Source organism: Amblyomma americanum, chromosome 3, assembly GCF_052857255.1.
Source record: "Amblyomma americanum isolate KBUSLIRL-KWMA chromosome 3, ASM5285725v1, whole genome shotgun sequence".
Classification (NCBI taxonomy): Eukaryota; Metazoa; Arthropoda; class Arachnida; order Ixodida; family Ixodidae; genus Amblyomma; species Amblyomma americanum.
In genome coordinates this window covers 150,288,619-150,302,597 of record NC_135499.1, presented here as the reverse complement: position 1 = coordinate 150,302,597, position 13,979 = coordinate 150,288,619, and the positions used below count along the sequence as shown (strand labels likewise).

The following is a 13,979-nucleotide window of genomic DNA, read 5'->3' as shown; positions in this document are numbered from 1 at the left end:
GGCCGGGCGCTACTGAAAAGGATAAGGGTGGATACACAAGGTCACATGGACAGGTACCAGGACGTCCCAGACGGAATCAGGGGAATACTTAGGGTAGCCCCCCTGCCTAGGAATATGCATCCGAAACTGCACGAGGGCAGACGGAAAGCGAGAGCCGAGTATGTGGAACGGGGACTGGCCCAACTGGAAAGCACAGTCTATACGGATGCGTCACTGTACCTAACCGGGAGGAAACGCATGGCCGCAGCGGTGGTGGTCAATCACAAGGGAGTACTGGTTACATGCGGAGCAGCCGGGGTTGCGGACGCAACAGAGGCTGAGGAGATCGCCATAGCCTTGGCGGTAGCTAATGGGTCCAGGGAAAACAAATCCCTAAATATACTTACTGACTCGAAGGAGGCATGCAGAAAGTACATTAGAGGGAGAATAGGTAGCGTGGCCCTAAACATACTCAGAAAGGTAAAATGCTTGAATAGAAAACACATACACAACCTGATCTGGATACCCGGGCACGCAGGCATTAAGGGGAAGGCGAACGGCCTCGCTCGCGAGTTGTTTCCAAGCGGGGCAACCGGACGACTTCTACACCCAGGCCTGCGACGGGGGGTACGCGGAGCACCTGGGCCTATACAGGGGCATGAGATATAGGTACCCAACGCCACACAGGGCGCTAACAAAGGAGGAGGCGACCGGGTGGCGCAGGCTGCAGACGGGTGTTTTTCCCAAAATACACCTACTGAACGAGATGTTTCCAACACAGTACAGAGCCACATGCCCTTTGTGCGGGGCGGTGCCGACACTCTACCACATCACGTGGGAGTGTGAGCGAAACAGAACATTCCACCAACACGAACACCCGAGTGCGGAGCAATGGGAGAGCCGGCTCGTCAGCAGCGAGCTCACAGTCCAAAGGACCCTGGTGCAGCACGCTTGTGAGGCAGCGCGGCTCAGCGGAGCCCTGGAATAGGGGCCCGACCTTGCGAGGACAGGACCCGGGACCGCCTGAGACGAGGACGACGCGGGTCCTGCAGCCGCGAATTCCTTAAAAGATAAATGAAGTTTGCTTATCTTACCTCACGGGAGTAAAAAAGGGTGATTTCCTCATTTTCACCACTTACAGCCGGTCGCGCTATTTTCGATAAGGAGTTTAAAAGCGGACGGTAGCCATTTATACTCCTCTTTAGGCTAATTTGTTTAAGCGCTACGTAAGGCCGTTGGTTTTGGGGTGGTACGCAGTTCTCCTGGGGCCTGTGTGGCTGTAACTCAGAATGACTTTGGTCCATAAATGTTGTCCCCCATATCCGTGGTGAGAACTTCGGATGCGCCATGCTGCAGAGAGTTCTGTTCGACTAAAAATTCCGCGACCTGAGCTGCAGTACTGCTTGGCTAGCTTGGCAGGGCTTTTGCCTCGGCGTAGTGAGTCGTGCAGTCGATCGCTACGATGAACTATTTGTTGCCAGATGTTGACGTTGGGAAAACGCGAGAAGATTCATTCCAATCTGTTAGAACAGCTTCGTCGGCGGTGGTACATACTCCATCCCTCTAGTTCCTCGCAGCACTACCTAAGCTGCGATGAATGCATAGGCAACGTTCTGACGCCGCGGAATCTAGTGCCAGTATAAAATACATATACACGCATATGGGATAGCCTGCCTTAAAGTGCGCATGCGCGAAATGCTATTTCGTACCGGGACTTAACGGATGCTGGAGCTACGTACGTTTTTTCTCCAGTTTTGCGTGCGTGACTATTATGTGCTCTAAAACGTCGTTTACAAAATGGCTGCGCCCTTCGGAGCAGGACCTCTCGCCTCGGAATGAATTCGTCGTTGCTGCTGCCGTTTTCAGTACGTTCACTGGCCATAAATTGGACCCCGGGCTTTCGCTTCGTCTAATGTTGCCTATAATAAAGAGTATGAATGATAACTCTGCTTTATTTTTTATTTGAAGTGACGATGTTTTCTGTTCTAACCGCCAGATGACGCCACTAGGCTGAACTAATCGTTCTGTCTCCGTTTGCATGCGCGGAGCTAAAGGTATAGGAATGTGACAAATGGTGTAGCGTAATGCAAAATGCTTTCGTTTAGCGTACGTAAGAGTTCATAGGGAGGTGGCACGTAGACGGGCTCGATTTATACTGTTTTCTAACCATATCTGTGTACTCCGCGAGCTGACGACAAGCAGACGGCTAGGCGCGGAAGAACACGTCTAACGCGCTCTCCCGATTGGCTGAGGAGGTCTCTGCCTTAGTAGTGCTGCAAGTCAGTTATAGGAAATAGCCCTGCTGGCTTGATCCATGGCGTACTTTTGTCGCTGACAATCACAGCAAGTTTCCACATAACGCGTGACATCAGCCGATCTGTCTTTAATTCGGCGCAGCGTGCGAGCTTCTTCGTGTAGACGCCACATGCAGAATTTCTTCTCAGACTTGTAGGCATCACGAGGAGACATGACGGTCTTATTAGGTGCGAAGTTTTTCTTCACAGGGACGTCGTGGCGTAAAACGAAGGGCGACAGTTGGTGATACAACACTCCGGAAGGCGAATATGTCTGGTCTTCTGGGTATTCGACAAGGCGCTGCAGCTCAGTGCCCAAGCGCTGCTGTTGTGCGAAGTTGCTGGTCCGAACACGGCCACGGCTTCGTTTCGATGAAGGCGAAACTCAAAAGGCACCCGTGTGCTGTGCGACGTCAGTGCACGCTAAAAATCCCAAGGTGGTTGAAATTATTCCGGAGCCATCCACAACGACACCTCCCTCTTCTCACATTTTCCCTCATGGCGTGGTCGAGATGTGAACAGAGAAGTGACAGTTACCGCGTTATTTTCTTTCTTAAAAAAACAAGAAAACAATTTAGCATGCCAGCATTATGCCGGCACCTTTAACTATGGTGCCTGTTTTCTTCTTTTGTCATTCCTTTTCCCGCCGAGGTAGCTCAGTGCATGGTTAGGGCGCTCAACTACTGAGCCTGAGTGCCCGGGTTCGAACCCGACCGTGGCGACCGCGTATCGATGGAGGTGAGACGCAAAACACGCCCTTGTGCTGTGCGATGTCACTGCACGTTAAGCGGAGCGGAATAAACTTTATTGAGGGGTAAGGGGCTGGTGGTTTGTGGCTCAGGTGCCGTGTAGACTTCTGGCTCGAGCGGCCCACTCGATGACCCTGACTTGCGTTTTCTGGTCCTCGGTGGTCCTTAGCAGGTCCCCGGCTTCCTGTGAGGAATCTGGTTGGATGTCCTCGGGAGGTCTATGGTGCCTACAGGCCCATATCATATGGCTTTAGTTGTTCTCCCCCCGAAAGCGGAAGAGGATCCATCAATAAATTTAGCAAAAATAGTTCGGTTTACGGTGTCTGTTCATATTGGTCTCCAGGCTATCTAGTAATTTATGTGGTGGTGCGAGAGTTGTTCTGGTTAGTTTGGTCCTTGTGATCTCATTAGTGGTTTCGCGCGGCTCTTCTTGGGTATCTAGATGGTTGTGAGGAGTGCCACCTGCACTGCCGGCGAGTACTCGAGCATGCCGGTGTGCTGCCTCTTTCCCAGAGTTCCCTTCATGAGCCGGAGTCCAAATTATTTCTACCTCTTTGTCGAGGATTCTATTTTCGCGTGCCATCAAGACGTAGGCGTCTTCACTAGAGATCCTGCCTCCAGAGAAATTCATAGCGAGCTTGGCGTCGCTGATAGTGGTAGTGGAGTTTGTGATTCAAAACACAGCCGCTATGGCTGTTTCTTCTGCCACTAAGGCGTTACTGGTTGTGATGCTGTGACGATTCCCCAAGGCAGCAGACGCAATGGACACTGCAGGCGCCTTCTCAGCGGCACCCAGCTGCACGGGGGAAAAGGGAAAGGGAAGAGATAATAAAAGCTTCCCTCACCCCCGTTTTTCAAGGAGAGGAGCCAGTCTGACTCCCGCCAGCAACGTGTACTGTCTGTTTACGGGGCGCCTCTTCCCGCGCCCTCGTCAGGGCACGTCGGTGACCCGTTTCGGTATTCGCTTCTAAGCTCACCCCCTTACAATACTATAACAATTCTGGCGACGAGGTAAAAGTTTTCCGGCATCGCATCATCTGCAACCATGCCAACCTACGGAGCATTAGAGCCATTCCACGGGGATGGAGGAGCCCGGACGGAGTACTTGGAGCGAGTCAAGCTGTTCTTCAACGCCGACATCGTTCCAGAGAAGAAGAAAAGGTCCGTGTTCCTGACTTGCTGCAACAACAACAACGACTTGCTGCGGGTCCAGCACCTACTCCTTACTACGGAGCCTGCTGACGCCTATAACTCCACATCAAGTCTCTATCGACGAGATATTCTCCGGGCTTTCGGGCCACTACATTTCTAAGCCTTCCGTGGTGGTCTGCCACGTCAGATTCATTAGTCGCTCTCGCCAACCGGAGGAATCTGTCAGCAACTACACCGCATCACTGAAAAAGCTTTCAGCAAACTGTGAGTACGGCACCTTTCTCCCTGACATGCTCCGGGACAGACTCGTTTTCGGCATTAATGACGCGCCCACGCAACGGCGCATGCTTGAAGAGTCGAACCTTACATTCGAGTCAGCCGTCAGGGTCCTAGCTGCAATGGAGAGGGCTAAAAAAGGCTCATGCATGTCGTTCAAGCTCAGGACATGACCGAAGGGCAGACAGTTCACAGTGCGATGCGAGCGCAAATGAAATTGACGATAAGTTGTTATCGCCGTGGATAGCCACACTACGCAACAATATGCCAGCACGCCAAATCCCGGTGCAACGCGTGCAGTAATATCGGGCATCTGGCCAGAGTATGCCGCTCAAAGACTACCGACACGAAGCAAAAGAACGTGTCAAGGAAGCACAATAATCAAAGGCAACAAAAGCAGCCAGTTCACAGCCTTGAGGACAGTGGACATCTTCCTGAAATCCAGTCACAGGTCTACGAGACGTGGCAGATGAACAGCGAGCAAACAATTCCTCCGTTTGTAGCAGTTTTACAAGTCGCAGGCAGGCCTCTTAGAATGGAGCTGGACACGGGGCCCAGTGTCTCCGTAATGGGGGAGACCGCATTCCAACAGCGGATTCCCGAGCTCTAGGTAGACCCACCAGATGTGATTCTGAAGAGTTATTCCGGGGGAGACTGACACCCGTTATGGGGGGCAAGGTTACCGTTTCCGTCCAGTTCAGACGAAGAGAGGCAACACTGCCTTTGTTTTTAGCTCCGGACCAGTGTCCAACCCTCCTCGGATGAAACTGGATCAGTGCGCTGCATCTCGACCTAAATGACGTCAGATCCGTTGACTCACAAGCGTTGACGAGCTGCTGACTTGCTACAAAGAAGTATTTTCAGACGGACTAGGAACATTCAAAGGTGTGAAAGCCAAAATTGTTGTTAAGGAAGATTCACCTCCTAAATTCTTCAAACCCTTCGCATCGCAAGACAAATTTGCAGAAGAATTGCAAAGAATGCAACGAGAAGGGGTGCTTATTACCTCCGTCAGAACGTCTGACTGGGGCAGCACCAATTGTTCTTGTGCTCAAACAAAACGGCCGCGTGCGCATATTTGGCGACTTCAAGGTCACAATTAACGGTGCCACAGTGCTGGAAAAATATCCTGTGCCGCGAGTCGAGGACCTCTGGGCAAAACTTTCAGGGGGCAAAAAGTTTACTATATAGGCTGGACCTGAAAGACGCTTCCCAGCAGGTAGAACTTGACGTGAGCTCACAGAAGCTGCTGACCATCAATACGCCTCAGGGCCTCTTACAGTTCACCAGACTACTTTTCGAAGTAGCTTCAGCGCCGGCCATATTCCAGAGAGAAATGGAAAACTTGCTACAAGGCATGCGCCATGTCACCGTGTACTTTGATGACGACTTGGTAACAGGATTAAACGATGCAGATCACTTGAGTAACGTAGCCAGTGTACTACAGCGTCTACAGGAAGCAGACCTCAAGCTCAAGCTAGAGAAATGTTCATTTCTAGCGACAGAAGCTGAGTACCTGGGCCATGTCATAAACGCAGATAGACAGGCCAACACCAAATAAAACAGAAGCTGTCGTGAACGCCCCAAGTCCCAAGGACGTCAAGCAACTTCAAAGCTACCTTGGACCCGTTAATTTCTACAGGCGTTTCCTGCCTAGCCTTTCGACAGTTATCCGGCCCTTGAATCTGCTACTTATAAAAGAAACTCCATGGAAGTGGACAAGCGCAGAGGAACAAGCTTTCGGAGAAAGTAAAGATCCACTGATTTCTGCGCCTGTACTGCATCATTTCGGTTCTTCCAAGCAAATCGTTCTCAGTTGCGACGCTTCACCGAACGGAATCGGAGCTGTTCTCGCACACCGAGATGAAACAGGGGAACACCCCTTTGCCTTCGCATCGAGAAGCCTTCTTCCAGCAGAAAAGAATTATAGTCCGCTGGACAAAGAAGCCCTTGTGTTAACTTTCGGCGTCTCGAAGTTTCATCAGTATCTCTGGGGCCAAGATATTGAAGTGGTGACTGATCACACACCACTTCTGGCTCTTCTCGGGCAGGAGAAGCATATTCCCGACAGATCGTCGCCGAGAATGATACGTTGGGCAGTTACCCTGTCACCGTACAAGTATACGCTTGTGTACCGCACTGGCACCAGCATCAGCAACGCCGACGCGCTGAGCCGCGAGCCGGCTACCGCTTCCTACAGAGCCAGGCACAGTACCCAAGCCTGCTGATATCTTCATGATTGAAAGTTCATATCCTCGACATCTTTCACCATCCGCCATCGCCAAAGCTACAGATCGTGATCCTGTTATGTCACGCCTACGGTTGACGCTCCTTACTGGTGAAGAGCTGCCAAGAGGAAGTGATTGGACGCTATTTCATAAGAACCGTACAGAGTTTAGTTTTCATGAGAACTGCCTCCTGAGAGGAACACGAGTCGTCGTTCTTAAAGACCTACAAGCACAAGTTCTTGATCTGCTTCATGAAACTCACTCAGTTGTGGAAAAGATGGAAGCAGTCGCACGGAGCCACATTTGGTGGGAAGGACTAGACAGCAGCATCGCACAGAAAGTGCAACTTTGCAAAATCTGTCAAGAACACTAGAGAATGGGACGGAAAGCACGGTCTAGTCCGTGGCCGTTTCCGAAGAAACCATGGTCTAGACTGCATGTCGACTTTGGTGGCCCATTTCAAGGACACTACTTTTTCGTCCTAGTCGATGCATACTCTAAATGGGTAGAGGTGGTTCCCGTTCATGCACCTTCCGCGGACGCCACAATTCGATGCCTGCGAAGCATATTTTCCACACATGGCATTCCAGACATCATTGTCTCCGACAACGGCACCGCATTTACCAGCGAGAAGTACGCTGACTTCTTGAGCAAGAACGGCATACGGCGAATCCTGATTCCACCATACCACCCAGCATCGAACGGAGCATCGGAACGCGTCGTGCAAACAATTAAGGGGAAACTCAAGAAGTTAGCGCCTGGAGATTTCCAAACAAGCATCGACAGGATCCTGCTTTCCTCCAGAACAACGCTGTACGCGTTTAACAGCTGGGTCCCCTCCCGCTGAGCTCCTCATGTGCAGGCAGCTGCAAACTCCATGCATTCCACGAATGCACCTCGGCCTAGGGGCGCACGTTGCCGGAACGGTTCGCGATCCCACAAGTTCTTCGTCGCTTCAAATACAACTCGAAGACGGAACGCTGTGGAACAGGCAAGCGGACCACGTGCGACGGCGAGGAGGAGGAGGATAAACTTTATTTTCATCGACCAATTACGGTAGCAATTGGTGTGGGGTTATAGCCCCATCAAGTGGCCATGAGCCCGTGGCGTTCGGCGACTTCTAGGGCTCTTGTCACAACCCGGATTTCTGTGTCTGAGTCGGAACTGAGCAATGCGGCCTCCCACTGGTCTGGATTCGAGAGCTGCAAACCTCGCGGAGGGGAGTCCTGAGGGCAAGCCCAGAGTATGTGGGATAGAGTGGCATGTTGGCCACATAGTTGACAGGAGGGAGGGTAGACTCCAGGGTATATGCAAGCGTATATCGCGCGGTTGGGGAAGGTGTTCGTTTGGAGCTGCCTCCACGCAACCTCTTGGGGTTTGGTGAGAGAAATATGTGCGGGGGGGATATAGAAGTCTACCTAAACGGTAGTGCATGGTTATGTCATGAAATGTAACCATACGATCTCTCGCCGTCCGCAGGGCGGGTGACAACACATCCCGGTCGACGAATCCTCGGGCATGATTGTGGGCCGCCTCGTTCCCTGGATGGGATGAGTGCGCAGGTACCCAGATCAATTGGATCGGGCGGAGTTGGTCCTTGGTGGAGCGGAGGAGAGATGTGGTGACGGGGGAGACCCGGCCTTTGGCGAAATAACGAATCGCAGATTTAGAGTCGCCGAAGATGGTTTCTGCAGAGGTGGAGCCCATCGTCAAGGCTATGGCCGCCTCCTCGGCCTCTTCAGGCGATCTGACAGGAATGGAGCACGCAACCAACGGCCGTCCACAGTAGTTAACAACCGCGAGCGAAAAAGCATCGTGATCATAGTATTCGGCGGCGTCGACGTATACCGCTGTCTGATCTGTTAAATACTTTTTATGCAAAGGCTTAGCCCTGTCCTTGCGGCGAGCGACATGATACTCTGGGAGCATGTTTTTCGGGAGAGGGGTAACGATAAGGTTGCTGTGGATATGAGACGGAAGCTGGGCCCTGTCGGCGACGGTCGTTTCGAAGCTAGCTTATTCCAAGCTTGTCGAGTATGTGACGTCGCGTGGAGATGTGGGTGAGACGCTCGTACTGAGTGGTGAGATGAGCTTCGGAGAGCTCCGTCACAGTGTTGTAGACCCCTAATGCAAGTAGTTTATACGTGGGGGTCCGGTGGGGGAGATGGAGAGCCGCCTTGTATGCCTGTCTAATAAGGCAGTCAACGCGGTCCCGTTCCTGGCAGCTAAGGCAGAGGTAAGGGAGGGTACATGTGAGGCGATTGATAACAAAACCCTGAGCAAGACGTCGGAGGTCAGCCTCTCGCATGCCTTTATGTTTATTAGCAATGCGACGAATTAGACGAATGGACTGCGAGGCAGAGACTGAGTTTAGCCGGAGTCCGATTGCTCCTTTATCATTGGACACCTGAACCGCGCCGTAAGGGAGGGGATAAAGAAGGGAGTGAAAGAAATGAAGGAAGAGGTGCCGTAGTGGAGGGCTCCGGAATAATTTTAACCACCTGGGGATCTTTAACATGCACTGACATCGCACAGCACACGGGCGCCTTAGCGTTTTGCCTCCATAAAAACGCAGCCGCCGCGGTAGGGTTCGAACCCGGCAACAGTTTGTAAATTCCAAGATAGGTTTTTAGAACTGAGTGGAAACTCCAGTCGCAAAAATTGGATTTTGGGGGAAAGGAAATGGCGCAGTATGTCTCATATATCGGTGGACACCTGAACCGCGCCGTAAGGGAAGGGATAAAGCAGGGAGTGAAAGAAAGAGGTGCCGTAGTGGAGGGCCCCGGTATAACTTCGACCACTTGGGGTTCTATAACGTGCACTGACCGCACAGCGCACGGGCTCTTCAGCGTTTTGCCTCCATATGAATTCCAATTGCGTATTCCTTCCTTCCTGCCTGCGTGAACTGCCTTCAGGAGGAGGGTCTAATGAATAATGTAATCTATATATGACGCGGTATTTGTGTCCGCACTTGAGTTCTTGTATCGCAAGCGTGTCTTTGGGGAAAAAATGAAAATTGGTTGTTAGGAAAAGGAAATGGCGCAGTATCTGGCACATCTCGGCGGACACCTGAACCGCGACGTAAGGAAAGGGATAAAGGATGGACTGAGAGAAGAAAGGAAGAGGCCGTAGTGGAGGGCTTCCAAATACTTTCGTCCACCTGGGGATTTTTACCATGCACTGGCATCCAACAGCGCACAAGCGCCTGCGTTTCGCCTCCATCGAAACGCGGCCGCCGCGGTCGGGTTCGAACCCGGGTACTCTGGCTCAGTAGCCGAGCGCCCTATCCAGTGAGCCACCACGGCGGCTACAAAAAAAGGGACAGAAATATATTCAGGAAAGCTTATGTTGCGTTTAAGCTTTAAGTCTGGTGTTTTGACAGGTGACAGAGGGCACTTGCTTGTGTTGCAATTGTCTGTTGTCTATCGTTTCCTCCAAGGCGCACAACGATCAACAATGACCTGTGCCGGGAAGCAAAGGCGTCGGAACCAACCGAGCGAAGCTGGCCGAGACACCTGCGGAAACCACGGCGGCGAGCAGTAATCCTGTCCTGATGAGTGAGTCTGGTGTACAAGGAACGCGGAGCCACCTGTCCGCCGAACACCAGGATAGCATGGATGGGCCTGGTCACGTGGAAGCAACCTGGCTCATTGTCTCGCGACGGGGGTGCTGTTGTGCCAGACATTTCCAACAAAGCGTTCCACTGGCATCTTGTTGAGGACGGTTGGAGTTGGCGAAATACCCGCCTCGATTTCCACCGGTGAAGCCGGAAGTTTCAAATTTTTTGGTTTGCAGGCATTTCAAAGTACTCGAGAATGCCTGAAGCAATGTTCTTTCGTGTTGTTGTATAGCTCTACAGTTTTGGCATTTAGGCACAAGCCAGAAGGGGTTGTAACTGAGCTGGTAAAAGATTAACTTTGAAAATATCGAATCACACTAACCAGTTAGAGCACCATGGACTTATCACGTACAGCAGCTATCTGCAGTGGTTTTGGTATAAGAGAGCACTATGGCATAGCTGAAATGTTTCTAAGGTAACAGGTAACTTGCCACCAATGACTTGCTTATTTCAGTACCTGCATCTGTACTACCTCGATGGAAAGAAACGCGAACAACCTGGCGCCAACATGCTCCGCTGTTTCAATTTCTTTTCATCGTGCTTTTGCTGCGGTGATAGTAAAAAGACCCTAGACTCATCCATGATACATTCTAGGACGACTATAACATCTTTTTCGTACCACCCAGGTAAAAGCGCGATGAAAATAAATTCCAACAGTGGGGGGGTGTTTTGGTGCCGGGTTGTTCGCGTTTCTTTCCATTGAGGTAGTACACAGCCTTCGTACAACAAGCACAAGCGTGCAGCATCTTTTTATCCACTGATCCAATGAACACAGTGTGCAGCAAGTGTAAACATAAATCATTTATTAACAAATGGCGTTCTTTGCTCTCGGGCTGCAGATCAAGCAAGCTGGGCTGCATATCTGAAGTCCCTTGAGACAGTACTGCACCTTCAGGCAGGGTGGATGGGATAGCACTACCTAGACAAAGGTGTAAAATATTAGACAAGTGAGGTACCATTCACCTACAAACCAATGCAAGGTTCTTCGCAGAAGAGCAGCAGTACATTAGAAAACTGATGCTGAATGTGTAGTTAAGTTTCATTTAAATGAACTTTTATTTCATGGCAAACACCCAATTAGGACAAGTATTTTGCCTTCTTTGTTGGGTGCCTACTTACCATGCAGTCATTAAAGAGTCCGTGCAACTCGCTGAGAAAAAAAAAAGCCAAAATACTGATTACCCATCCGCCTCCACAAAAATTTTCCATCTAGCTTATGTAGCACCGGAAGAGGAAAGGAGGAGGAAAAACTTTATTAAAGTGAAAGGCAGTTGGGCAGACTGCAGACCTGTTGTATGAGGGCCCGTTGGTCCTCCAGGTTATCGCTGGTCAGCAGCGCCTCCCACCACTCAAAAGACGTGTTTTCCGTCTGTAGTGTCCGGTTCGGCCCCACATCCCCACGAAAGGTGGAAGAGTGTAGGGCGGGCCTGGCACCAGGGACAGGTCTCGGAGTATAATGTTGGGTGTATGAGATGTAGTCTATGGCGGTTTGGAAATGTGTTCGTCTGTATCTGCCACCAAGAGACGGCATCTGGGGTGTCTAATTTCCTAAGAGGTGGAGGGAAGTGTCTCCTTTGAAGACGCTAAAACTCGAGGCGTTCGTTATACCTAGAAGGGTAAAAGCGGGCACAGTTTGTGGCCTCACTTGGTTGAAGATGCCTCGAGCTATAGCATGTGCCCTCTCATTTCTCTCCAGTCCCTCGTGGCCTGGGGTCCAGGTGATCTGGTGGTGCTTGGTGAGGGGTGCAGTGCCCATGAGCCGATTGACGTGCTTGGGAACTCGGCCTCTCAGGAAGTTTCGACACGCGTGTTATGAGTCTGTGATTTTTGCCTGACTTTTACAACTTTCCAAGCAAAATAAACAAAGTGATCAAGGTGCGCACAGCAGCTGCTGTGGTGAGCACAAAGCACGTTCATAAATTGTTTTACTCCGGTGCCTCACTGCGACAGATGGAGAAAAGAGAAAAACATTCTTTGCAAGAATATGTCTAGCCCAATTGCAACAATGAGGCCATTAAGTAATGGTTCACAAAATCTAGTGCCTGCATAGTTGTTTAATCCGCCTTTTTCACAATGTCGCTCTGTGCATGCACACCTCTTTTCCTCAAGCTCCGCTGGTTGAAAATGAAACCACCTGCTCCTACATCAAATGCGCAGTTCATGTCAGTGACAGGCACATGCGACAGATAGCGGCAGCTGTCAAGAGACACACACACACACACACTTGCCACTTCGCAGGTGCAGCTGGCTCCTCGTGGAACCAGGTAGCGCCTGCATCTCCCACATTTGTGTTTTTCAATCAGTAGCAGATGAATTTTCGCCCACCACTCGCCAGAGGGCGCCACATCTTGTGAAAAAGGCAGATCCTCAAATGCTCTGACAATAATGCAACAGCAGCCTCAAACAGAAATTTAACAACACCAAGTTCATGCATTACCTGTCTGGTCAGGATAGCGCTTTGGCACCCAGGCGCTTCTTTTTAAAATATTGAGGAGCAACATCAGGCAGCCAGTCAGGGTCCACAACGGTCAAATTCCTGTGACACGGGCCAAAAAGAAGTCCTTGCATATGAACATTCACGGCCACATTATTGCTCCATCCTGTCAGCAATGCATCATTCCCTCTTTACATAATTCGTGTGCAGCCTTTGTCAAAAGTAGAGAGACCATGAGGTTTCCTTCTGGGCCATGCTGTGCGTTAGGTATTGCCAGCATTCCAAATCTCTTGAAGGAAAGATGAACCGTTGTTCTTGCCCGTCCAAAACATAACACAAAAGCCCTACTGCATAAGCCAAATGCAAACCGCTTGGGCTTTGTACTTTTGACAAAGGCTGTACAACCACTCAAACTGACTTGCAAACACTTACTCTGATTCATCCACAATGACACTTTTATGCATGCAAAATTGAAGGAATGTGCAGTATTAGCATGTTTTGGTCAACATTGCATTGCAGAAGGCTACCTGTTTAGTGTGCCTGCTTAAACAATGTCATAGGGAGAATGCTTTGCTACAAACAAGTGCTGGAACAGAAAAGAAATGTAATAGCACCATCATGAGCACCATTTTCGTAGACCCAGTGGTAAATGAATTTATCTGCACTCAAAGGTGCACTGCCTCACCAAAACAGAGTTGTCAGTGATCACTGTAACAGTTGCAGCCCAACAAAAAAGCGCTACAGAATGCAGAACACAACATGCCAACTTTTGCATTATTTTGCTATGAAAGACAAAGTGGCTAAAGCCAGGAATCGCTTAAAATATGCTATGGCAGTAATTAGAAGCCAAGCACAGCATTCTTAATGAGGCCAGGGCTGTATCAGCTAGGTGTCGTGCAAAAACGCAACACTGACCATGCTGCCTTCCAGTCAGCTAGTTCCCAGTTCCAAGTTTTGATAAAACCCACCACCCTTCTCAACTCGCTTTTACTTCTAGCTACAGGATCAGCCACCAATTACAAGTAGCAAAGGCCAATGTCCGAGAGCAGCTCACCTCATGTAGCACTTGGTTGTCTCAACCATTTCTGTGAAGACCACACATGCGGGTGATGATGAGAAGAGGCAGGATGATGGGTGAATGTGGACTTTCTTGCGTGCGTCCAACTGATCGAAAGACAAGAACAGTTTGCTAGCACCAAGGCACTGAACACAGTGCCACAACAGGCAAGTTGAAATGCCGGCATTTTT

At 50.4% G+C, this 13,979-nt stretch overlaps 1 protein-coding gene across 3 annotated transcripts in view; it reads right to left on the bottom strand.

The window, feature by feature from the left end:
- Positions 1-11,077: 11,077 nt before the first annotated feature.
- The window catches only part of ath (ATP-dependent RNA helicase DHX33), a 42,402-nt gene continuing 39,500 nt past the window's right edge, over positions 11,078-13,979 (bottom strand). For 2 of the 3 annotated variants that reach the window (XM_077658320.1, XM_077658319.1), the window contains exons 22-24: positions 13,786-13,895; positions 12,735-12,833; positions 11,078-11,216 (exon numbers count right to left, since the gene is read on the bottom strand). In XM_077658320.1, the coding sequence (XP_077514446.1) occupies positions 12,743-12,833; positions 13,786-13,895 (201 nt within the window). In that variant the 3' untranslated portion in view covers positions 11,078-11,216; positions 12,735-12,742. The remainder of the gene's footprint in view (positions 11,217-12,734; positions 12,834-13,785; positions 13,896-13,979) is intronic. The other variant, XM_077658321.1, reaches the window with a different exon arrangement.